This window comes from Phoxinus phoxinus (assembly GCF_949152265.1).
Source record: "Phoxinus phoxinus genome assembly, chromosome: 11".
NCBI lineage: Eukaryota > Metazoa > Chordata > Actinopteri > Cypriniformes > Leuciscidae > Phoxinus > Phoxinus phoxinus.
This window is the reverse complement of record NC_136886.1, coordinates 17651981-17678331: the sequence shown is the minus strand read 5'-3', so window position 1 is coordinate 17678331 and position 26351 is coordinate 17651981. Positions and strand designations below refer to the sequence as shown.

At 41.7% G+C, this 26351-nt stretch overlaps 2 protein-coding genes across 3 annotated transcripts in view; one reads left to right on the top strand and one right to left on the bottom strand.

Annotated features, from left to right (window-relative positions):
• crocc2 (ciliary rootlet coiled-coil, rootletin family member 2) overlaps window positions 1-26351 on the top strand; it is a 60720-nt gene that overhangs the window by 26616 nt on the left and 7753 nt on the right. The window contains exons 15-27 of the mRNA XM_079627887.1: window positions 883-1065; window positions 1566-1710; window positions 2539-2685; window positions 4199-4429; window positions 5299-5492; window positions 5879-6006; window positions 6358-6527; window positions 8052-8231; window positions 8389-8523; window positions 9036-9179; window positions 25430-25668; window positions 25784-25943; window positions 26182-26349. Of these exons, the coding sequence (XP_079484013.1) occupies window positions 883-1065; window positions 1566-1710; window positions 2539-2685; window positions 4199-4429; window positions 5299-5492; window positions 5879-6006; window positions 6358-6527; window positions 8052-8231; window positions 8389-8523; window positions 9036-9179; window positions 25430-25668; window positions 25784-25943; window positions 26182-26349 (2224 nt within the window). The remainder of the gene's footprint in view (window positions 1-882; window positions 1066-1565; window positions 1711-2538; window positions 2686-4198; window positions 4430-5298; window positions 5493-5878; window positions 6007-6357; window positions 6528-8051; window positions 8232-8388; window positions 8524-9035; window positions 9180-25429; window positions 25669-25783; window positions 25944-26181; window positions 26350-26351) is intronic.
• Window positions 13449-24604, bottom strand: LOC307006687 (histone-lysine N-methyltransferase set-1-like). Of its 2 annotated transcripts, XM_079627895.1 has the most exons (7): window positions 24064-24604; window positions 22991-23101; window positions 22288-22429; window positions 20664-20850; window positions 20361-20432; window positions 13865-13906; window positions 13449-13767 (listed from the first exon to the last, which is right to left on the bottom strand). In XM_079627895.1, the coding sequence occupies exons 2-6, from the start codon at window positions 23094-23096 to the stop codon at window positions 13892-13894; spliced, it is 522 nt and encodes a 173-aa protein (XP_079484021.1). In that variant the 5' UTR covers window positions 23097-23101; window positions 24064-24604; the 3' UTR covers window positions 13449-13767; window positions 13865-13891. The 2 variants fall into 2 exon arrangements, with proteins under 2 accessions (XP_079484021.1, XP_079484020.1); XM_079627894.1 differs by lacking the exons at window positions 13449-13767; window positions 13865-13906 and having other exon boundaries at window positions 19615-20432.

The following is a 26351-nucleotide window of genomic DNA, read 5'->3' as shown; positions in this document are numbered from 1 at the left end:
CCAATTTTTTAAGGAGGCACTGCCTCCCTTGCCTCCTCGGAGGAAACGCCTCTGCAACAGAGTTTCATGATTTATGATTCTCATTCATCAAGCATTCAAACTCACATATTTTTTGTAGTTGTAGTACAAATTTAGTGGAACCCAAATTTAGTCAAAATTTAGAGGCTCAAACTAATGTATATAGCCCAAAGGCTTTACATTTGGTAGGGAAAATAGGGACATGTCTCTACCAATATCAAACAACTACTGCATTTTCCTTAACAATAATTTTGATCAAACAAACAATTACAATATATTCATAAATAGCCACTGGTGTCCATCGGTGTCTTATGGGATTTATTGTTTTATTTAACTTTTAATCAGGAGATTTATTGAGATAAATCCTTTTTTCTTTTTCTTTTTTAAGAATCCCTTTTAAAAGAGCATCCTGGCTAAAATTTTGTTCTCTATTCTCAACTCTCCTAAACAAGTCTTGAGTATATCAGGATAATAGGCTTAGCTGCACCTTAAATGGGTCATACCTTTGACATTACCTGAGAAATTAAAGTAATATATTAGACACCCCCGCTTATTAAATGGCATGTATTTATTGCATGGATGGAGCAAGAACATAACTTAAGTATTTAAAATGCACTTGCACAGTTCAGTTGAACTATAAAGTTTACCCTCTGTTAAACTGAATGTTCTGTATAACGCAATCTGTTTGCTGAAATATCTAAACAATTAACAACATGGATGTGATGTACAGCGTCATTATGACGTTTTATAATCGTTTTCAGTTTCTGAAAACTGCTTTTATGTCCCCTCCAATGTCAGAATCAAGCCTACATCCTTGAACAGCTATACCCCACCACAACTGTCCCTTTCTTTCTCCCTTCCTAGTGAAAAAGGAGAGTTTGAGAGGCAGGTCTTAGCCCTGAAGCAGCAGCTGGAATGCGCACAATCAGAACAGGAAGGTTTGCGAAGCTCCTCTCTGGATGTTCAGAGGCAGAGAGACCTCCTCAGGCAGCAGAGGGAGGACCTGGAGAGGCAGCTGGCCCGAGAACGCTCCGAATCTGAGAGGGGGTACGGCATTGCGAAACCTTAAACCCCTTGACTTCCTTCTTGGCCCTTGTTTATTTCCCTGTCCTATTGTTTACAGTCAGTATCACTAGCACATGTTGTCCTTAAAGTAGCCTTAAATCAAGACAGAATAGTATTTTTTACAAAATCCATTAAACATGAAGATGCATAATGCATCTATTTTACTGGTTAGGTCAAAGGTAACAACCTGTTATTATGTACTGTATATGGATGAGAAGTCTTTTTTTTTTTTACAGCTCAGAATGGGAAATGTCTTTGTGGAGTGTATTTATAGAAGGATATCTGCTTGTGTATGTTTGTGTTCATGAGTATGTCCATATACCTATGCGTTTACATAATATTATGTTTTGTTTGTATGTACAGTTTGTCATGAGGCTGATTTGGTTGTTCTGCAATAGTGTGCTATGGTTACCATTCGTTTTTGTGCTGTCTTAAAAGTGTGTATTTATGTCTTGACAATTTGTGTGCATTGTTTTGTACAGACGACACACTCTGGAGCAGTTGGAGTTGAGACACTCAGATGTGCGTAAAGAGCTGGTCACACTACAGGAAGCTCTGAGTCAGCTGACTTTACAGAAAGAGGTTCTAGAGGACGAAAAGAGCAGTCTCGCACAGGCTCTCTCTAGGGTACTGCTCTACACATTCACACAAAATGCACATTCACTAACCTGCCCACCTTTCATTTACTCCCACTCATTCGTTCCATCACACTCACTCACCTGCTCACTTATTCATTCACTCACTCCATCACTTTTTCATACACTCACACATTTTCATTTTTCCAACACTGTCACTCACTAACATATTCTCTCAAAACACTCATTCACACATTTTTTTCACTGTCACCCCATAACACATTCTCTTCACCCACTCATTAATTAACTCCCTTCCTCACTCAGTCACTTATTTATTCACATACTGTATTTACATCATTAATTCATTCACATATTCACTCATTCATTCATCTTAACAACACCTGATCTAAGTCTGTATAAAACTGTTCTCACCTCCATGTTCCTACAGTGAATTACATCCAGTCATAAAACTGTTTACCCAGTTTTGCATTATTTATCCATTAAGTAAATACAGAGTTTTTCCCTTGTCAAATGTCCAACTCAGTTGTTGAATTACTGGAAACTCAGTTTACTTTGACCTTGGGTGAGTTATGTAGCTCTGCTTATTTGTAGTGGTTTATATTTACCATGTAAAACTGCCTTTGTAAGGTTTTTCATCACTTGCTCTGTTAGCTTACAGTTTTTCCACACTTCCTCAGTTTTGCCACAGGTCATTCTGGGGACAAAATGTAATGGTTGAACTCCAGTACTATTAAACAGCTCTGAAAACATATTTTACCCTGACCGCTGATTACAAAATAAATGCCGGTTACGTGAACTTGGTAGCTAATGATTGTATGTAGCCAAACTTCCCACTGATGTTTGTACTGCCTCCCTATAGGCCGAGGCCCAGAATTCTGAGCAGGAACTGGCGCTCACTAAACTACGAAGTGAAGATGCAGCGCTACAGGACTCCCTGGCCAAGATGGGAGCACTGAGTGAGGGATTGGCTAAAGATAAAGTCGAATTGAACCGTCTTCTCCTACAGGTCAGCGTCATGGAACTGGATAGTATGCATAATGTTACTCATTAAGTTTGTTTGTTTTTTTACGGCCAACTTTAAATTAAGTATTCTATCTTGAATAATCTCATTTTTTTATAGTTAACTCATTCAGTTCCTTTTCAAGGAAATAAAATAAGATAGGTAATTACTTAGTTCAGCCATTTGTGGGGATGGCAGTCATAGTGGAATATCCACTGTGTGCATATAAAACACAGGACACATTTTCCTTCCAGCATGTCACGCAATTTTAAATAAATGCTTTTATCATTCTCATGTGTAAGTTGGTTTGTTAAAAGCATCTGCTAAATGAATACTTTTTAATGCAACATAAAAGTATTTTAAAAATAATAAACAGATTCTGTATTTTCCAACTGAATTAAATTGCACACGGCCAAAATCTACATAGGGAAAGTCTAGCCACTTTTCCACTGTCGGATCGAACGGTTCTAAGAACAGTAATGAACGGTTCCAGTTATATTTCCACCTGAGCTGGTTTAGCACAGCGCAAATAAAAAACTGTTCTCAGCCCCCAATTTTCATTGCAAACTCAGTATTGGTCATTTGTCATCCCCACGGCTGGGCCGGTTCAGCATGGGATGGAACTGTTAAGCATAGAGAACGGTTTGGCCCGATGCTGGGCTTGCTTGTTTGTTTGTTTGTTTTTTAAATAACAAAAACAAAACACAAAAGTTATATTTTTGACATAATGTAAATGCCCTTTCATACCAAAGGTGAAATTAATAAGATTCAGGCTGAAGGAAATGCAAATTAATGCCTGTACAGTAGAGGGCGCAGCTCATACAAACCTTTCAGCTGTGCCGCCCTACTGGACCATAGAAGAACAGGAGAAAAAAGTTCAACACTGACTGTGTCCGAAATTGCATACTCTCTAGAGTGGGTACTTATTTCGAATAAGTAATTACTTCACAGCCGCTAAAAAATTATGTTCTATGTAGTATGAATGTAATCTGGAAGTAGTACATTTGCCATGTCGTCATTATCATGAGACCTACCAGCCTCAGTTGCTACGCCTCACTGTCATTCATAAATCCTCTCCTGTGGCCTTATGGTATAGTAAATTTGTATGCACACTTCAAAATCTCGCCGAAAGTAGGTACTTTTTACCTTTATGAGTACTGTAAATGTTGACATACTACTTTTGTCACATACTGTTTTTCACCTACTATATAGTAGGGAAGTATGTGATTTTGGATGCAGCCTTTTCAGCAAAAAAATAATGAAAGAACACAATTTTGTCTCAATTTTGATAGCCCTAATTTTTTTCCAATTAATATTTTACATTGAAATGAAAGCTTAATTTGTTGATGGCGTACATTTTGAAGCAACTTTTCCTGTGAAGCTGGTTGACAAAGGAAGAGCTTGGTATGGACACTAACATAACAGAATCCACATCACAACATATGATGGCGACCAGCAAGGCTGGTCTTTTCATATTTGTCATCATATTTATCATTAAGATCGATCTATCTGCTTGCAGGTCGAGGCCGAAAAGTCAGAGCTTGGCGAACGCAGGCGGGAGGCAGAGCAAGAGCGAGCGGCAGTCAGAGAGGAGCTAGCTCGACTTCAGCAGGAGCTTTTAGACCTGACAGCAGAGAAGCGTGGTCTGGAGGTCTCACACATTCACCTCCAAGAGGCCCGAGTGACCCTAGATGCGGAGTACAACATCCTGCAGAGGGAGAAAAACTCAGCCCTGGAGCAACAAGCCCAGGTCAGCCGCTCTCATCCTCACAAAACGAGTGGGCGTGTGCCCCATTACCCAGCATGATTCACAGCTCTCAGCTGCGCTCTGATGGGTCTTGTTGTCACATTAAAAAGCCAAGGGAAGATATTAGACCCATCTGCCATGGTACTCAACACCTTCCTCTAAGAGTTACAAATATGAATCTTGGCCCAAGTGTGTGATTTATGAGTGGCAAAGGAATTGAATGGGGGAGGCGAAGGGGATCTTGAGTACAAATGAAGGACAGGAAGCCTAGAGAGATAAATATTACAGACGGGCAACATCACAGTGAGAGAGAATGAGTGAGAAAAGCCGTAAATCATAAGCTTGATCTGTCTGCTAGCAGCTTTGTGACAGACAGTGTGGAATTATCTTTTGTCTACACCTACAGTCATGTTTTACAGAGGTGTCACTATGTTAAAACTGTAGTGTTTTTAAGTTGTCATAAATCACTGGATCTTAATGCGATCTCCATTGTTTACAGTCTTGAAAATATTATTAGTACAGTACATTATTTGTAACATTTCCCTTTTTAACTTGCTGCTTTTTCAGTTGACCTGCTCGGCAGTAAAGTGAAATAAAATATAAGTTGGTTTAGTGCAGGCTCAGTGGGGAAAGTTTTAACATATCAGGGAAATATGGTCAGTTACTGGCATAATCCAGGATCTGACGTGATTGACAATCCACCAAATTATTAGTTATTGTCTGAGTGATTCATAATCATGTCGTTGATTTACTCTCAGCCAACAGTGGATTTCCTGTCCATTTCTTCTGAATGGAAATGTTCTTTCTTGTCACAAACAAAAAAGGTATATGTGACCATTCATATTCCATGTACATGTGTGTGTTTTGTGTAGGTCAGTAAGCAGAAGCAAGCCATGCAGGAACAATTAAGCGCATGTCGTAGAGAAATGGAGCTGAGCACTGCCTCGCTGCAGAAGACTTGCAAAGAGAGAGATGACCTGGCAAGAGACAAAGCCAATCTCACAGTGCAACTCACCTCAGAGCAGCGTAAATCCAAGGCCCTGGCCCAAGACCTGGCCACTCTGCGGTGAGTCAATGTGTGTTAGTGTTTTAGTGCAAGTAGGAATTGGTGCATTAATGTGTTTATATGGGCTAAGTGTTTGAATTTATGTTGGAGTTTGAGGTTGGCAGGGAAAGTAAAACACCTGTGTTTTTTTATGAGTAATTATCAATTGGGCCTTTTCAATCATGTAGCTCTTCCTAGTTTCACTGAGTCTCTTCTGTGAGAGTATCACCTTGAGTTTAAGCCTGTGTGTTTCTGTGTAAATCATCTGCAGAACATCTCATCGGTCTTGAAGGATGTTAGCTAAAGAAACAACCTTTTAAAGATGTTAATTAACTACAATAAACACAACCCATTATTATTATTTTGTATGTTTTTTCACCATCTCTTTTGCTTTTTCCATTACTAAGGGTTGACAGAGAGTCTCTAGAGTCAGGCCTGTTGGACAGGCAGGAACTGGCCTCATCGCTAGAGGCCGACCGGGCTAGGCTAGAGGAAGGGAACGCTAGTCTACAGCAGGCTAACGAGACTTTGACGCGTGAGTGTCTCTCCAGGGAGCCTCTATCCCTCTCTCATTGACTTGGCTGAGCCTACTGGCCATTGGGCCCCAGCTATAGTCCACAAGGGGCCTATATATTTAGCCCAGAACTGGAGAACAGCTGAGGGGTCAGCCGAGGTTCTCTCTAGAGCTTAACAAAGTCCCCTCACAGATAGCATCCACACTGTACTATTTATGTGTTGGTGCTGTCACCATATATTGTGTAATGATGATTCCAAAGAGCATTATAATTTCATGTATCCAGCATGTGAACTCAGTGTGTCCCTAATGTATGTTTTCATTACAACGCATGTTTCTCCTCTGAGTATACTTGTTCTTCTCTTTGCACAGGTGAGCTGTCTAGTATTCACGGTGAACTAGAGCAGCAAATGTCCCGGGCTTTGCAGGAGAAACAGGCTTTAGAGTTAAAGCTCGCTCTGGCCGAGAGAAACGCACAACAAACCCTCATAACAACACAGCAAAGCCATCAGGAACAACTGCATACTGAGCGAAATCGCAAGGTATCCCTGAAATTTTGACATTTTGGTACTGTCCCAAATGGCACAATTGATGTGTATTTGTGTGGGGTGTGAATCTTTGGTTTGACAACGTATCAGTACAATTTATAATTGAGTTGATTTAGTTCAGTTTTTTTGAACAAATGATTCATGCTTTAAGTCATATTTGTAGATTGATGCATATGAATCTAGAGTTTTTATGCATTAAGCAAAAAGAAAAAAAATGTTTATGCAACTGTCACAGCGGAATATTATCCAATATGGCATTATCTACCTTATTTTTTTCAAGGCATAAGCTTTATTTTCTGTGAATGTGTGGGACTTCCAATTCATTAGCCACTATACTGTATGTTAATACCTAAAAGAATAATAAAGTATTGTAAACGGTAAAACAATTTGCGCTACAAAACAGGTGTGTTTACAATAACAAATTAAAATAATATGATAACGGTAACATTTGTTCTTGGTTCTTGGTTTGTTGACATTAGTAAACTACATTAATTACCGTAACATGAACTAACAATGAAAAATAAATTTTATTAATTTATTAATATTATTTAAATGTTAATTTCAACATTTACTAATACGTTATTAAAATCAAAAGTTAACATTATTAAATGGACCAATTAGCTAACGAGCTAACAATGAAAAGTTGTATTTTCATTGACTAACATTAACAAAGATTCATAAATACTGTAACAAATTTATTGCTCATGCTCATTGTTAATGTTAGTAAATGCACTTACTAATGTTAACTAATAGGACCTTACTGAAAAATGTTACCATGATAACAAATAACGGGTTTGTAACATCAAGCAGCTTAACGGACTGTTTTTGTAAAGCTAAAATAACTGGAAGCAGCTGACAACGGAAGCCTCGCACATTCAAGTTAAAAATGGCTGCACCCGCACTTATGTTAAAAAGTAAGGACTCAGTCAGAGGAGGACTGCAAGGGCTTAGGATGGCATTTGGGACAGGGTTATTTAGTGAACTGCTGTTCCTGCTCAGTATGCATAGTGTGTTTATTTCAGACATGTAAAGTGAGAACTGGTGTGTATACAGGACAACGATTATTACAACGGTCTTAGTACACGATGTAACTACAGAAGAGTCAAGTTTTAAAAAGGAAAAATATAGAAACTCTTTGGTCATTTTTTTTGAGAGAGATGCTAACGGTCTAATCAGATTCAATGATCTATGCTATTGCTAAGCTATGCTAAAAGTGCTACTGCCAGACCGGGAGATTGGCTGAATGGATTTGAAAACGGTAAAACTCAACTGTTTAACTCTAGGGGAGTTGGAAAATGAGCCCTTTTCCCAAAAAAATAATGTTCCTTTAAGAATGTTAAGATATTTGGACTGGAAACAAGACAAAAATACTAAGTAAGAAAGTGTATCAGTGCATTTAGAGAAATTCTGGCAAGAGGAAGCGATTGAAATCCAATAACCCTAAACTGTAAAACTCTCCTGTGCATCAAGAGAGTATTTGGATGTTTATAACACATGCACCTGTCTTGTGCATCTCAGGAGCGCATGCGTGCGGACTTGTGTGCACAGAGGGAGCAGGCAGAGTCGCAGCTGCGGGCTAAGTGCGAGGAGCTGCGCATGCAGAGTCGTGGAGTGCTGCAACAGCTGCAGGAAGAACTGGCCAAACTGCAGCAACACTGTACAGAGTCCCTGCTGCAGGCCGAGAGCCATAAACAGCAGGTGTGTGTGTATCTGTCTCAGTCGAAACCTTTTGACAACTTCCTTTCAATCTGATCAAAATAGCCTTAAACCTATCTGCAGCCAGAGCACGGGGTAGATGGCATCACTGTAATTTTGTTCCGCTGCATTAACTGAGTTGCCTGTGCTTGATCGGTAGGTTCTGTCTGAGAAGGAGGCAGAGAAGGCTACTCTTACTGAGCGCATAATCATCCTCGAGCGCGACATAGAGACAGCTGCCCTTGAAAAGGACCGTATGCGTAGAGACTTCCTGAGCAAACAGGAGCAGGACAAGGTATAATAAATCCAAATATGTCTGTAGATCATGTTTTGTTTTGCTGTAAAGTTAACACATAAATGAATGAGATTAAATGTTTAATAGCGTTTGTTTTTTAATACATTTTCATAATTTAACATTAAACTGTTTGCATTCTAAAATCTGTTTGGAGCTGAAGAACTCAAAAACCCTCAGTGGAAGTGTCACACACTACACTGAAAAATGTTTTGGTGTAGAAACATAATTTCACAATTAATTACAAATAAACATATACCTATACGGCAGCAGGTCAGGCCAATGCACCATGACCCGGATGGGAGTAAGGTTTAGGGGGTGGGTGTAACAGAAGCAAGCTAGTGCGCCTGGCCAGGGGAGTGAGGTTTACAAAGTTTTCTTAGCTTTGAAGAGAAGTGAATTAACTTGTTACCTACAGAAAAATGACCCAGAGTAAATATTTTAATCCACTGACAGCCCTAATCTAGATTTATCACATTATATATTCATTTTTCTCTCTCCTCCTCTCTCTGTAGGACACAGTTTTAGGGTTGCAGGCAGAGCTTCAGGACCTGCGGTCTCGTTTCGAGGAGTCTCTGAGTTCCCGTGAAGTTTCGGAGCGCAGCTTAAATGACCAGATCAGAGAGCTGTCTATGCAGAGGCAGGAGACTCAGCAAGAGGTCACACAACCCGAGACTTTACATTCACATTCCAGTTGTTCAGTTACAGAATCACATTTATCATCTAGAACACAAGAAAGCTATGGCCCAGGAGAGCAGTAAAATTCTGTTTGTGCCAGTGCCAAATAACCAACGTCATGTGAGTTAGGAGGTGAGTTAGTTTATGTTGGGCCGTGAGGAAACATAAGGCCTGTTGGAGTCCAACTCGTACCTACCAGTGGCAGTCTTGGGGAGAGCCATTTAGCACACACTCTTGTTGAACTTGGCATTAGTTAATGTGTATCGAGCATGTTCCAGGTGCCACCAGTTTGATTGGTAGGCAGGCACACATGTTTGTGCTTGTATCCATGTGTTTGTACACTTCTAACTTAAAGGCTCAAGGTCAACCTTGAGAATGGACTTCTGCACAAACCTCAGGCCACACATTTAGACACCTAATGTGAGATGTGCCTCGGTGGCTGTGGTGAGAAATTCATCTCTGGGAGAGGCTTTCTACTCACCAAGATGGATTCTCCATTCCTGTTTGATTATTTTCACTAATCCCCCTCCAGCCTGCCCTGGTCAGACAATGACAAACCATCAGTGGCGAGAGGGAACGATAAAAGCTAGCAAGGGAGTGAAACACAAGAATCTCTCTATGATATGAAGTGGAGTCACAAATAAGCAGGTGCTCAGGAGTTTATTTGTTCTTGTACTGTAATGAAATTCTCCATGGAAACATCGCCCCCAATTCTTCAACAGGGTTCATCGCTAACCCAACTGTCTTTCACTGTCCTATTAACCCAACCCCCTATCAATGAATTAAACCAATGTGGGTTTGCCACAGGCTTATTTCTTTTACATTAAGATTTATGAGAAGAAAACATCTTGTGTGGCCCAGTGAACTTACAGGCAGACACACACACACACACACACACACACACACACACACACACACACACACACACACATACTGGTACGGGTGCTTTATAAGGACTTTTCCCCCTAAAAAGATCCATCCTGGTTTATGGGGACCCACCTTTCCCTTTGTCATAGAGATTAATAAAAAATATTAAACTGCTCCTTATGGCATGGGGTAAAAATCTGACTGCTCAGAATTTAATTCTAATGAAACAGTCTGGTAATATGAAGACCTGACAAACTAAAGCACTGTAAGGACAGGGCAGGAGTGGGCGTTTCCTGATTCAATTATGATTTATGAGGACTACCCTGGTTTATCTGGACATCACTCACATACACACACACATCTGACCATTAATTATGAGGACTAACCTGGTATAACCTGGACTAACTTTACCCATGAGAGTGCCACATCACTTAAGTTTGTTTCAATACCAGCATATAGAAAAACAAAACAAGAAATTATCATCAAATTGTTCACACTGGCTTAAACTTTAAGAGAGATTTCAGAAAACTAACCTGAGTTTGTAATGTGAGATTTAACAGGTGTGAAGTGAGTGAAGAGCAAAGAGAGAAGAGGGAAAGTGAAATACGGAAATATTTTAGCTTTAAAAATTAAGAAAATAAAAAACCAAAAGGAGTTTACACTATTTAACCATCACTGACAAATGCATTCACCCACAAGTATTTTTCATATTTGAACCTTGAATGTCAGTCTTAATTTATTCATTAGATTTTAAGAAGTTTTGTCTAAAGATAGTTTTGAATAAAGCTAAATATTTCCAGTTGATTGGGTTTGGGTTTTGTTAATGTGAAAAGAGAAGATTGTTCAAGACTTGGTATTAGTATCTAAATGAACATTGCTGACCATTTGGGTTTAACTGTACATCTGTAACCATATGAATCATGCATACACACACAACCCTAACTAACCCTTGATTATGAGGACATTTTGGGTTTAACTGGACCTCTCACACACACACTCTCAAACACCTGACTAACCCTTGATTATGAGGACATTTTGGGTTTAACTGGACTTCACTCACACACACACTCAAACACCTGACTAACCCTTGATTATGAGGACATTTTGGGTTTAACTGGACCTCTCACACACACACTCTCAAACACACACAAACACCTGACTAACCCTTGATTATGAGGACATTTTGGGTTTAACTGGACCGCTCACACACACACTCTCAAACACCTGACTAACCCTTGATTATGAGGACATTTTGGGTTTAACTGGACCTCTCACACACACACTCAAACACACAAACACCTGACTAACCCTTGATTATGAGGACATTTTGGGTTTAACTGGACCTCTCACACACGAACACCTAACTAACCCTTGATTATGAGGACATTTTGGATTTAACTGGACCTCTCTCTCACACACACACACACTCTCAAACACCCGACTAACCCTTGATTATGAGGACATTTTGGGTTTAACTGGACCTCACTCACACACTCTCAAACACCTGACTAACCCTTGATTATGAGGACATTTTGGATTTAACTGGACCTCTCTCACACACACACACTCTCAAACACCCGACTAACCCTTGATTATGAGGACATTTTGGGTTTAACTGGACCTCACTCACACACTCTCAAACACACACAAACACCTGACTAACCCTTGATTATGAGGACAAACTGGGTTTAAATGGACATCACAATTAACTCCACACATAGCAGGAGTACCTGTATTAGAGTTAACCATACTAAACCAAATCAACTATTCTACGTTAAAGAGTGAATTCACAAATGATTGTGCATCTTTTTGCTGCCACTAAACCTGTAAAAGTAATACGCACACCTAAGGAAATAGTGCTACAATGTGCTGTTGCTATATCAACCAACATATACACATGTGGTGCAAAATGAACCTGGTTGGAGAAAAGGATTAAAGATCAGCAAGTTTTACACTTCATAGAAGACTAGTTAAAGGACAATTAGATGAAGAAATGCAACTAGACAGCCAATAAAAACTAACAAAATTAAATTGAAAGGGCAATTTTTATTTTGCAAATGGTAAAAAAAAGGCTCAACAACTGAGGTCTAATAAGGCCATTATTAGAGATGCACCGATTGATCGGCTTGGGACCGGAATTGGACGATTTTCACGTGAACGGCCATGACCGGCGATCGGCCAGTCAGTCTGACATATACCGGTCAAACGCACTCTGGCGCCGCATGATTAACATCGCGCAACATCAGCATCACACGTGCACACGTAACGCACATGTAGAAAACCTCATGAATTACGTCAGTTTCACACCGCAAGCGTGAGAGGCGCGTATTTTTTTCGGCGTGCATGTTAATCAATGAGTGCATCACACCGGGAGCAGGACAAGCAGGAGCGTCGCGTGAGCAGCAGTGAAGCGCAGAGTCTATTTTTGCTGCGTTGCTCACACTCAATTAAAGTGAAAGCACACTTTTTTTGATGTGCAAAATAAATATGATTTCACACAAAAAGTGCCAAAAATGCACTGAATTTGCATGTCTAGTGTGTTTTAACAAGAACTGGAATAGGCTATGTCAGAAAAGAAAATGAAATGACTCAAAAATATTTATAGAAAATTCACCCATTTAAACTTGTTTTTATTATTCAGTTTGGGTAGAAGTATATGGTGTTTTATATATAAAAAAAAACATATAGAAAATAAATGTGTGTGCTGTTCAGTGGTTAGAAAAAATGAAATCGGAATCGGCTAAAATCGGTATCGGCGGGTCAACCTCGGAAAAAATCGGAATTGGATTACAATACAAAATTGTAATCGGTACATCTCTAACCATTATGGGACTAAAGTGCATGAGGGAGTGTGCCTCAAAATGACCACAGCAACACACTGGAAATAAAACCAAATTAAATTGCCTTCCAGTAAATGCATGTATTTGTAAATTTCTTTCAAAACAGTGTTTTAATAAAAGTAAATAAAAGGATGTCTTGAACACTCTTCTGGCCCAAAAACACTTTAGAGAACAAAACCCACAGACATTAAAGGTTGTATCAGCGATTTCAGGCCCAAACATAAATGATCACATTCATCTAATCTTTCCTAACAATCCGCTAGCTGCCCGCCCCATAAGCATGCCGTCCAAAAACCGCGTCTCTGTAGGCAGCCTAGGCTCTGAGATCTGCACACAAAAACAATGGGTTTCACCAACCACCAAAACCAAAATAAACAGTGTTCCAACCAATCACCGACAGTTCCAACCAATCACCGCAAAATCTCAAACCACAACACCCCCACCTTTTGTGTGCAGATCTGAGAGCCTAGGCTGCCTACAGAGACGCGGTTTTTGGACGGCATACTTATGGGGCGGGCAGCTAGCGGATCGTTAGGAAAAATTAGATGAATGTGATCATTTATATTTGGGCCTATTTTTGGGCCTGAAATCGCTGATACAACCTTTAATGGAAGGCAACACTGATCTCTCGAAGAACTCTAAGATGATTTCTTTTTCAACATCAAACCTCGGTTCCTCACGAAATCCCTTATATTTTGGGCCGTTCTTTCTCTCAGAACAGGGTCCTCTGCAGTCTTGCACTGCTCACACTCTGCCTTTGTTGCAAGGTGTCCCTTTGAAATATGGACTCTGAAATGTTTCATGACAGCATTCACTTCATTTGGGCTCCATGGCCTTTTCACTATTCTCCTCAATTTGGTCTCTGTAAAACAAACAAACAAACAAACATACATATGTATACCTATACACCTATATGTATATACATGGAATAACTTTAATATACCCAAATGTTTAAATACCTCTGGTGTTCTCAGTTTCATCCTGATTCATTTGGCTTTTTCCTGAGGGGTAAAAAGCAACAATTAAAATGTATTCCAGCCCTACAATCTAAACAGTTTCGGACCATGTGAAATATCAGCAGATAAGCACACAGGGAAAACTAGTCTCTGGTCCTGTGTAACACGAAAAGGACCACTTTACACTGAAATGTTTTTTGGTGAACGGAGTAGTATTGGATGAGTTGATCAGAAAGATCAACACCTCCCATATTCTTGCTGTATTCAGTGACCGGGGTTGGGCATGGAATGGATTTGGTGTTCCAGCCTCCATCCTGAGTTCTTACCCTCCTCTGAACTGTGTTGCCAGAGAAGGCCGGGTGAATTGTGGAGCAGACAGAGACTTCCCGAGTGTCCATCCACTAAACGAAAACCAGAGGGCCGTCACGGATCCACCTGATGGTGCCCCTAGGATCCTTTTTGTTCATGGCATTTGTGGTTGTGCGGGGGCATCCTCGTCTCTGTTGTCCCTGTAGGTGCCACATGCTCCAAAGTTCATGCTGTAGAGATCCATGAATAGCTTTGGACTTGTGTAGAAGTTGTCTACATACACATTGTAGCCACTCCCTAGGAATGATTTGCTCATGAGGGACATAACCGAGTCGTATGCCAGTCCTACACCAGAAGCAAACACAGACTTCCCCGTGTATACAGCAAAGTCTAAAGTGTACCCAATGCTGCTGTCTGCCAGCACAAAAAGTTTGAAGCCCCACTTAGTTGGCTTCGCCTTCATATATTGCGTCATGCCAGTGTGAGCCTTTGTTGGCACCATCCTCTCGTCCACTGAAAGGTTCTGCCGTGGGCGATAAAATGCTCTGCATGCATGTTTGATGTCATCTAAAAGGGGCTTCAGACGAAACAGCCGGTCATAAGCTGGTGTCCCTCTCTTCCGGTCGTTGTGGACATCTTCATCAGGGTTGCTCATGTGGATGTTCCAGGAAATTACCTGCTACCTGTCACGTGCCATCACTGAGTGGGGAAACTGTTGGCTGAAAATGGTGTTTGTCCTCCAGTAGTCCCGGATATTTGTCAGTCTCACCAGTGCAAAAAAGAAAGTCAGTCCTAAATATTGGAAAAATTCTTCAACAGTTAATTTTTTCCAGGAATATTTTTTGCCAGTGGCAATGTTTTTTTTGCAGCGTCTGTGTATGTGTTATTACACAAAGTGGTTGCTGCACTGTCACTGACAAAAAGTTTGAAAAGGTCCAATGGTGTGTATATGGATGATGTCCTGGCTTTATTGTTGGGACGAACCTTTTGGGCACTGGAGGGATGTCTGGCTGACTCTTACTGTTCCATGATGGAGTTGGGGCTGCTGGCTGAGGTGATCTAGATCTCGACCTTGTGGATTCAGGACTCTGTCGACCCCTCAAGCTGCCGGATCTGGATCTGGATCTGGATCTTGACCTTGACCGCGCTCTCCCTCTAGACCGTGACTGCAGCCGTTCATGGCCTATTCTAGAGTGCGGATCGGGCCGAATTTTTCTGTCCGAGCCCGGCCCGCGTCCGACAGAGCAGTAAACCGAACCCGACCCGAGCCCGACAGGCATACAGATATTTATGTTCGAGCCCGACCCGAGACCGAAAGTTAAAATCCCGTTTTTTTTTATTCTCATACTAATGACACATGTACGTTTGTTTGTGTGGAAAGCCCGCTTTTATTAAGCAACTGAAAGGAAGAGATTCAGAAATGTCAATAGATGAGCGTTTCAGCGCCACGGCTACATAAACAAATTTCCGCACACAGGAAGACAGATGTTATGGTAATATTTTACATATTTTTTAATCACAAAAACGAACATTTGCATCAAGTGAAAGCATCAGGCACATTGGCTACCTACATTATAACCTGTTTTAAATTTAAAATGTTCAATGCCTTCGCGCTGATGTGACCGAGCCCGACCCGAACCCGAACATCATTTCTAAATATCTGTCCGAACCCGGCCCAGCCCGTCGGGTACCGGCGGGTCCCGTCGGGCTTGGGTCGGGTATCCATCCTCTAGCCTATTCCTGGCAGCTGCTGGGATGCTGCAGCAGAAGTGGGAGGCTGGGATGCTGCAGCAGAAGTGGGAGGCTGGGATGCTGCAGCAGAAGTGGGAGGCTGCGATGCTGCAGCAGAAGTGGGAGGCTGGGATGCTGCAGCAGAAGTGGGAGGCTGGGATGCTGCAGCAGAAGTGGGAGGCTGGGATGCTGCAGCAGAAGTGGGAGGCTGGGATGCTGCAGCAGAAGTGGAAGGCTGCGATGCTGCAGCAGAAGTGGGAGGCTGGGATGCTGCAGCAGAAGTGGAAGGCTGGGATGCTGCAGCAGAAGTGGGAGGCTGGGATGCTGCAGCAGAAGTGGGAGGCTGGGATGCTGCAGCAGAAGTGGGAGGCTGCGATGCTGCAGCAGAAGTGGAAGGCTGGGATGCTGCAGCAGAAGTGGAAGGCTGGGATGCTGCAGCAGAAGTGGAAGGCTGGGATGCTGCAGCAGAAGTGGAAGGCTGCGATGCTGCAGCAGAAGTGGAAGGCTGGGATGCTGCAGCAGAAGTGGAAGGCTGGGATGCTGCAGCAGAAGTGGAAGGCTGGGATGCTGCAGCAGAAGTGGAAGGCTGCGATGCTGCAGCAGAAGTGGAAGGCTGGGATGCTGCAGCAGAAGTGGAAGGCTGCGATGCTGCAGCAGAAGTGGAAGGCTGCGATGCTGCAGCAGAAGTGGAAGGCTGCGATGCTGCAGCAGAAGTGGAAGGCTGCGATGCTGCAGCAGAAGTGGAAGGCTGCGATGCTGCAGCAGAAGTGGAAGGCTGCGATGCTGCAGCAGAAGTGGAAGGCTGCGATGCTGCAGCAGAAGTGGAAGGCTGGGATGCTGCAGCAGAAGTGGAAGGCTGGGATGCTGCAGCAGAAGTGGAAGGCTGGGATGCTGCAGCAGAAGTGGAAGGCTGGGATGCTGCAGCAGAAGTGGAAGGCTGGGATGCTGCAGCAGAAGTGGAAGGCTGCGATGCTGCAGCAGAAGTGGAAGGCTGCGATGCTGCAGCAGAAGTGGAAGGCTGCGATGCTGCAGCAGAAGTGGAAGGCTGCGATGCTGCAGCAGAAGTGGAAGGCTGGGATGCTGCAGCAGAAGTGGAAGGCTGGGATGCTGCAGCAGAAGTGGAAGGCTGGGATGCTGCAGCAGAAGTGGAAGGCTGGGATGCTGCAGCAGAAGTGGAAGGCTGGGATGCTGCAGCAGAAGTGGAAGGCTGCGATGCTGCAGCAGAAGTGGAAGGCTGGGATGCTGCAGCAGAAGTGGAAGGCTGCGATGCTGCAGCAGAAGTGGAAGGCTGGGATGCTGCAGCAGAAGTGGAAGGCTGCGATGCTGCAGCAGAAGTGGAAGGCTGGGATGCTGCAGCAGAAGTGGAAGGCTGGGATGCTGCAGCAGAAGTGGAAGGCTGGGATGCTGCAGCAGAAGTGGAAGGCTGGGATGCTGCAGCAGAAGTGGAAGGCTGGGATGCTGCAGCAGAAGTGGAAGGCTGCGATGCTGCAGCAGAAGTGGAAGGCTGCGATGCTGCAGCAGAAGTGGAAGGCTGCGATGCTGCAGCAGAAGTGGAAGGCTGGGATGCTGCAGCAGAAGTGGAAGGCTGCGATGCTGCAGCAGAAGTGGAAGGCTGGGATGCTGCAGCAGAAGTGGAAGGCTGGGATGCTGCAGCAGAAGTGGAAGGCTGGGATGCTGCAGCAGAAGTGGAAGGCTGGGATGCTGCAGCAGAAGTGGAAGGCTGCGATGCTGCAGCAGAAGTGGAAGGCTGGGATGCTGCAGCAGAAGTGGAAGGCTGCGATGCTGCAGCAGAAGTGGAAGGCTGGGATGCTGCAGCAGAAGTGGAAGGCTGCGATGCTGCAGCAGAAGTGGAAGGCTGGGATGCTGCAGCAGAAGTGGAAGGCTGGGATGCTGCAGCAGAAGTGGAAGGCTGGGATGCTGCAGCAGAAGTGGAAGGCTGGGATGCTGCAGCAGAAGTGGAAGGCTGCGATGCTGCAGCAGAAGTGGAAGGCTGGGATGCTGCAGCAGAAGTGGAAGGCTGGGATGCTGCAGCAGAAGTGGAAGGCTGGGATGCTGCAGCAGAAGTGGAAGGCTGGGATGCTGCAGCAGAAGTGGAAGGCTGGGATGCTGCAGCAGAAGTGGAAGGCTGGGATGCTGCAGCAGAAGTGGAAGGCTGGGATGCTGCAGCAGAAGTGGAAGGCTGGGATGCTGCAGCAGAAGTGGGAGGACCCTCCTCAGCGGAAGAATGGGAGCTTTCCTGTCTGGCTCGGGTGGGTGGGCTGGTGTCTTCATTATCATGACTGTAAAACAAATAAAGCAAAATATTAGATCATACATATCAGATCAATTAGTGTTTTTGTATTTGATTTCTCACATAAGATAACAATGGCTGAGATTGCTACTGTACCCCCCAACCCACCACAGCTATAATATGAGCACTCTCTCCCCAGCCAAAAGGTGTGACCAACCCCCCACTACAACATCCTTGAGACATTCTCTCCACAGCTAAAAGGTGTGACCAACCCCCCACTATCCTTTGTTTGTCTGAGTTTACCTAGAGATACAAACAATGGCTGAGAGACAAAGTGTAATCCACAACTCTTACTACTCTGTAACAAACATAGAAAACGAAATACTACTTTTACAGAACTTATTATTACATATTTAGAAAATTTATATTTTATAATATTCGTTTTTTTTATATACTTTTACAGTAAATAAATAAATGGAACTTACTCTTCAGCAGTGTCTAGACCATCCTGGTAATCGAGTTCCTCATCAGTCAAATAGCTCTCTTCTCCAGAAAATCCATCATCCTCCATGGCATCAAAAAAGGCCAGCGCTTGATTTAGATCCATGTTTCTCAATCTCTGACGATCCATTATTCTCCGTGTATTCTTCAAAACTTGCGTCTCTCTGTGCGTCTCTCTCTCCCCTCGAAACCACTGTGCCGTGCGTCTCTCTCTCTCTCTCTCTCTCTCCACAATATCAGCCTTGGTTCATGCGTAATGACGCACACCAACGTGGACGACGGATCAGCCTGTCATTGGTCAACAACCTCACGCAAAGAATCACGTGATATCCAAAATGGCAGCTAGCATCGAGCTAGCGGCAAAAATGACAGAAAATGTATAAATTATGGACATCAAGTGGATAAAACTTGGATATAAGCGTTTGGATTTATTGCTGAAACACTCTAAAAGGACGCATAAGTTCCAGGCTGGATAGAAAAACTTCTGTAAAGGCTAGAAAGACACCAAAGACACCCCCGTGACGGCTAGCTCGTTAGCTTTCTGCTGCAAAAAAACGGTAAGAAAATCAATCAAATAATATAAATATTTATCGGAGGAGTCGTGTGGCGTCGTGGACGATGCCGTCGGGCTCAAAGGGTTAATGCAAATGGGTGGAGTGTCTGTTCCGGATGGCTCCTGGACGCCTTCCCGGGAAGGTGTTCCGGGCGCGTCCCACCGGGAGGAGACCCCGGGGAAGACCTAGGACACGCTGGAGAGACTGTCTCCCGGCTGGCCTGGGAACGCCTCGGTGTCCCCCCGGAAGAGCTAGAGGAAGTGGCTAGGGAGAGGGAAGTCTGGGCATCTCTGCTTAGACTGCTGCCCCCGCGACATGGCCCCGGATAAGCAAAAGAAGATGGATGGATGGATTTGTTTTAGACAAATATGCTTGCACTCTGTCACCAACTAGATATATTTAAATTAATGAAGGCCACTTTTCACTGGTAACAAAAGACATTTAGCATTATCAGGACCCACAAATATTCCCCCACTGCATTATATATATATAGTAGTTTAATGTAGTATTGACACTAAAACTCTGTAAACTTGATTGTTTCCCCTCAAACAGTAACTTTTATTTTTGGGTGTCCTATACACAATACATATTGTCACTATCCACAATATATATTGTTGCATTTTTGTATTGCGATACATTGCTTAATTGACAGCCAATCGGAATCAATTCTGCTATAACATGCTTCAATATATAAGCGGCAGTCAAAGATGCGATCACAATAAACAGAACGTTACCGTCTGCTGGTTGGACCCTAACACAGTTATGGTTAGTGTGAATGGGCCTTAACAGTTTACATCTCTGTGACTGAAAGTCACAAAGCATATCCAGATTGAAAAGTGTGCATATTGGGTCTACAGCTTATCCACAATAAAGAAGCAGCCGACACATACCCAAAGCAACATCTTTTCCTCAAACCCTATCCCTGACATGACGGTCCTCGTAGTGGAGAACTGTCCTTACATTTCAGGTCAGTGTCATGCCCATCCCCCAACGCACGAGTTATGAAAATGAATGAACCGAGCAAGGTACATTTTACTCGAATTTGAGACGTCACAACAGGGTCTTTAAGACGACAGTCCACGTCAACCAGTCTAGTATGGTGCCCAACCATCCTACACTTAACATTGCCTGTGTCAAAGAGAAGAAAACAATGAAGGAACATGCGCTCACTTACTTTCTGTTTCACTGATGAGGAAGGATTCACACTGCATTCAGTCACAGCCACTGATGTCTCGTCACACAATTCCTGTAATTATGAGAAAGACAGGTACAACACTGAGGCAAGGATGTTTGCCAATTGGTCACCGCAACTAATTCTAGTATCAGTCTAAATATCTAGTGTCCCTTTCATTGCTCCGTCGTGCACAAAGCAGACATGCAGAATTTAAAAAAAATAATCTGCATCATATAAAAAACTAACATTCATGAAATACAGAACATGGTTGACTTTCAGTGATAAATTATTTAAGAGACTCACCCTTAAACGCCAAGGCCAAGAGGAATCCCCATAGTTGTATGTGACCTCCTCATCTGGAAAGATATGTCTTATACTAAACAGACACAGGTGTGGCCTTCCGTCAACAATGACTGTCTTGACTTTGCAATTTGGATCATTCACCAGTCGTCCAAGTGAATGTCCACCGTACTCTTTTGTTGCATCTATGCTGTGATAAAAATAGTGCAGTAAGAAACTTAAAACATAGACACACACTGAAACATACGGTTCTAACTGAACATTTGGGTTAGGCTAACCTTGGCCTATTTAACCTATATTCAAATACACATGGTTAAAGTTAACTTGACTTCCTAAGAATTTAATAGGTCAGATGATCCACTTAAGGTAAAAAAATAATACCCCAGTTGAAAAATAACCATGTTATTGATTATCACTAACTAATAAGTTCCTCATGTTATGAGAACCATAGCAAATCTGCTATTGTAATAGTGCTGCACGATTAATCTTATCGCAATCGTAATCGCGATGTCAAGCCTGTGCGATTATATGACGCAAAATGCTGCGATTTTGTGTAAAATAAACAATGGGCTGGTACGCAATTAACGCAGCATCTGTTATTTTTTGTCATCCTTTGGCTAGTGTTACATGATAATGCTCTCATGCGATTGCTTAAAACCATTAATGCGAGACAAGTCAAAAGAGAGCGCGCTGATTCGCTGAATGTCCGACTGTGACTCATAGAAAGACATGCGCCAGAAATACAGTTCTCTTTCGCGCTTGAACGAACAATAACACACAATTATGCCAAAATGTCGTTTGTCGAGTATCTTCATAACATAAGAGCAGTCTTATGATGGACGTATAGAGTTGTGAGAGAATGAGGCGCATGTGAGATCCGCGTCTCTGTCAGCAGCGGCTGCTCTTAAAGGGCCAGCAGCCAAAGCTTCCTGTCAGTAAAGTAAATCAAAGAACAAAGGGGACAGAGAAAATTACTCACTGCTCTTGACTAAAGAACTTATGTAGCTTTAATAAGGATTAGTCTATTTATTATGTTTGATAACTTTATTAAATTTCTGTATACCTGAAAGAAAGGGAGGGCACAGGTAAATATGACATTTATTATGGGTTTATGTGAGGATTATTTGAAGTTCACTTAAATTAAAAGCTGTTATATTTAATGAAGTCTAATAAATGTTTTTTTTATTTTTTATTATAGCTTTCAATTGTAATGATGGAATCACTGTAATGTTGGATGGCTATAATTAATGTTTTTAATGGGGGTGGATTAATTTATATCCAGACATCAATGGCTTCGATGTTATCAATCATTTAGTTGTTGTTGCTAGTTTGAGTTGAGAAATACACATTTCAGAATTATCACTAATCTGTGTGTGCATTTTGCTTTAGATCCAAGCAAGTAGACTCATGAAACCATTTGTTTATTATATCGCAATTGCATATTCCAATTGCAATATTGACCTCAATCGCAATATGACATTTCCCCCAAATCGTGCAGCCCTATATTGTAATAATAATAATCATCATCATAATCATAACTGTTTTTATTAGAATGACATGCAACTAGTTTGCTCTGAATATGAACCAAAAATAAATAAATAAACCAAAAAAGAAACAGCCAGCTTACCAATAACTGGTTCCATTCCATGTGAAGTCAAACAAGTAGTTGCCTTGAACATCTTTAACATGTTTACTTTGAGAGAGAATCCCACGGTATTCAACAACAAAGGTGGATGGTTCAATGTGCTCAAGTGCAAACACACCTCTCCCTAAAAGAGCAAAATAATATATAATAATACAAATAAAACATGAATCCAAGTGCACCTATATGTTACACAGCTAACCAACCTATCCTTTTAAAGAGTTAAATCCTGTAAAACTGTGTAATGTATAAATGTAATATGAGGTGCAAGAAAAAAAAAAAAAAAATAAAGAAAAAAAAAAAAAAATCAAGCATTGGTTTTCACTGTGATATAGTCTACTAGTTGAATTTGGTTGTAACCAAATTAGGTACAACAAATAAAATAAAAATAAATACTTAACTATGTATACAGAGAATAATGTTTACATTATTCTCTGTATACATAGTTAAGTATTTATTTTAAAATAATAATAATAAAAAAATTGTTTAAAGTTTTTTTTTTTCCATCTCTTAACCTTTATGAAAAAATTAGCGGCTTACCCAAGGGTAAAATGTGTGAATTTGAAAGATCATGTCCAGACTGCCAGCAATAGGCCTACTTTTCATTCTTACAAGTGCATGCCTACTTTATGATTTGATTTGCCTGCAGTCTGAACATAGTCAAATTGCCTTGTGGTGCACAATTTACCTTTGAATGTGTTGATTTGTCGTCCCTCAATGAAGGCTTTGTCTTTGCCCGACAATATGTGTTCTTTTGCATCCTGCTCAGGTTTTATTCTCTTCTTTCTTAACATGTTGACTGAAAACATTCCAGACAACATAATTAGTATGTGTGTATATATATAAATATATATATATATATATATATATATTAGATAGATAGATAGATGCTTTATATACAGTACATTATTGTCAGACTGTAGTCTATATCAATAAATACAACATTTTACACATAAATAGTTGATAAGTGAGGTTTTGAGGCTTGCTACTTATGATAAGAAACAGTCTCCGATTTCAAATTCAGTCCATTTTAATACCATTTTATCACTCTTTAATGTGGCGCCTCAGATCAAACGAAGCTAACTAAACTCGTTACTTAGAAAAATTAACTATAGAGAGAAAGTTTTAGAAAATGTTACATGTATTACACCTGATTTACATTAAAATAATACATGTAAAATCAAATTGGAAATAGAATCGAAAGAATGTGAATTAAAATTGAATCATAAAATGTCTGCTAATATCCAGCCCTAAAATGAATAAACTAAATATTTTTTCAAGTCATTCTAATGACAGTAACATTACATTAATGAAAGTATACTTTTACATTAATGAAAGTATACTTTTACATTAGTTTCGTTTCTGTTTATTTAATAGATTTCTGTATCTTACTGTATTAAACTGTAAATTCATCCACTCAACTTTACCAGTCATCATGATGACATGACAACATAGATTTGATTTATTTCAAAATGTAAATTAATTCTCTCATAGCATCCATGGAGATGTATCTTTCATCAACTAATACTAATACTTGTATGTGTCTATGAACAACAAGAGAATTTCGTTTAAGTACCAAACAAAACAAAAAACGTGAATAGCATGTTCAAGTTGTTTGGAGACGCCATTTTAACTGCTTATGGACTTATATTAGCCCGATTAATGGCCACGTTTAAAGTAATGTAACTAACGTTATTCAAAACTGTCTGACTCATGACACTTAACTCCACAAAGGTAGAATATATAAATAAACGCACTTACCTTCCTCGTGATAAAGTGAAAATCTCCCACTATAGCTCGTCAACTTCGCTCGAATTCTGCTAATTAATCTTTCATGATGATGATTAACCTTCAGATTAATCCATAGACAGTGGATTAATCACACCGTCACACCACACGTCTGCGATAGAAGATCAGAGGCGCAGGCGCGCTGACTTTGACGGATGTGAAATGCAGCCAATCACTGACGAGGATTCCAGCAGCCAATCACTGACGAGGATTCCAGCGTTCCACCAATGAATCGCGCTTGAGCGTGGTCTGGGTGTATTAGCGTCGAATTTCACATAGACAATCACTGACGAGGATTCCAGCGTTCCACCAATGAATCGCGCTTGGGCGTGGTCTGGGTGTGTGAAATGTGTATGATACTGCAGTAGCGTCGACTTTCACATAGAGGGAGATTATACACTCTGAGCATACACTGGCACACACTGAAAAACGGGTACAACGGATTTATAAGGACATATTGAGAAAAAGCGGGAGGTGGTTAGGCGCAGCCTGATAAGCCTTTCTACACTGCTCGACTTATGAGGACATTAGTGCTGTCCTCGTAGTTACGGTATGTCCTCATAGAGTCGGTATGTATCCATGGTTTTTGTCCTCGTAATCCGGTCGCACCAACGCACACACACACACACACACACACACACACACACATTTATCTTCAACACACCAGCATATACACACGCTTGTACACACTGCTGATGTTTCTCATCATTGCTGCTGTGTGTGGCAGTCTTTGGAGCCTGTCCTGTCTTTCTCTGTTTTTCTTCTCCCTCTTTCTCTCTGCATTCTGGCTACATTTTATGGGGAAAAATGCACCGTAAAATGATTAGCTGTAGCCAAGCAATTACCAGAATGTGGGTCATATTCCTGTGTGTTTACATGGGCGAGGAGTTTCACCCTGAGCATATCTGATGAAAGTGTTCGAAAATTTAAACCATTTCACATGCACTTAGAACACATTTTTAAATGCATACTAGAATGTGCCCTGAAATCCGGCGTTGAAAGGAGGCAGAACTCTTTGGATGAGTCTGATGCTCACATGCTTTGAGAAGCTGAATGGAACAAGGCAGTGGAATTTTACTAATAGGCTGTGTTTCCATTTCATTCATCTCATGGAAAATGAAGTTGAATTGTTCTCAGCAAAACAGTGCCACGTAAGGAGTATGAAAAGTCTTCACTCCCTCTGGGTGTCAATTCACCATACTTGCGTGATTTAAATGGTCTTTATTTTAGATTGATTAAGTTACACCATTATGCTCAAGCCATGACCAACCACTCCTTTTGTGTTTACAGAATCATTTGGATTAATTTAATCTTTCTGTCTAATCTCGGTCTCTTTCAGGTGGAGCATTTGAGGAGGGAACTGAGGGAGGTGGAAGAGAGCAGGGACTCTGTCCGTAAGGAACTGATCGAGGCCCATCGAGAGCTGAGGGAGTGTTTGCAGGACAGGGACGCTCAGCGGCGTGAGGGCTTGGAACTGAAGAGATCTTTAGGGGATGCTGCGAGAGAGAAAGAGGCCATCCAAACTTCCAATCACGAACTCCGTACAGCCGTGAAGAGAGCCGAGTTTGAAAACAACAGGTTTAGCAGACTGGTCTTAAGTTTGTTCAATAAATAAATGGGAAATTTCTTTATTTCTCACATCATTACAAATTTATTCATCTTCCTTGTTTTTCTCTTCTTCTTTTTTGATCAGTTTGAAGCGAGTGGGAGAGGAGAAGGAACAGAGGCTGACAGTTTTAGAGGAGTGTAAATCCTCCCTCCAGCAGGAGGCGCTGAAGCTGAGGACCAACATGCGTGAGCTTGAGAAATCACGCTTGCAGGCGCGCAGAGAACTGCAGGAACTGCGCAGACAGGTCAGGGCCATAGAAATCAAAGGTTTTTCTTTTGTAGTTCGTGCCTTTACATTATCCTAAACATCTAGAAACATCTAAACAACATTTTTAGTCTAGCAATATACGCATATACAGTGGAACAAAATGTTGTTTTACAGGTCTGCTGTGAATCCTCTTCCTCATGAAATTCAGCTCAGTTCTGTATACATTGCAACCATTTTTGTAAAATAAAAACATTAAAAAGCGTGTGTGTGAGCAGGTGAAGACATTGGAGGGTCAGTGCATTCGGCAAGGGCAAGAGTTGAGTGACATGCAGTCCAGACTGTCTCAGGATGAGCAGAGAGAGGAAGAAATGAGAAAGGAGACCTTCACTCTCAGACAAAGAGTACTGGAGAGTGACGCTGGCAGAGAGGCAGCCCTGAAGGAGGT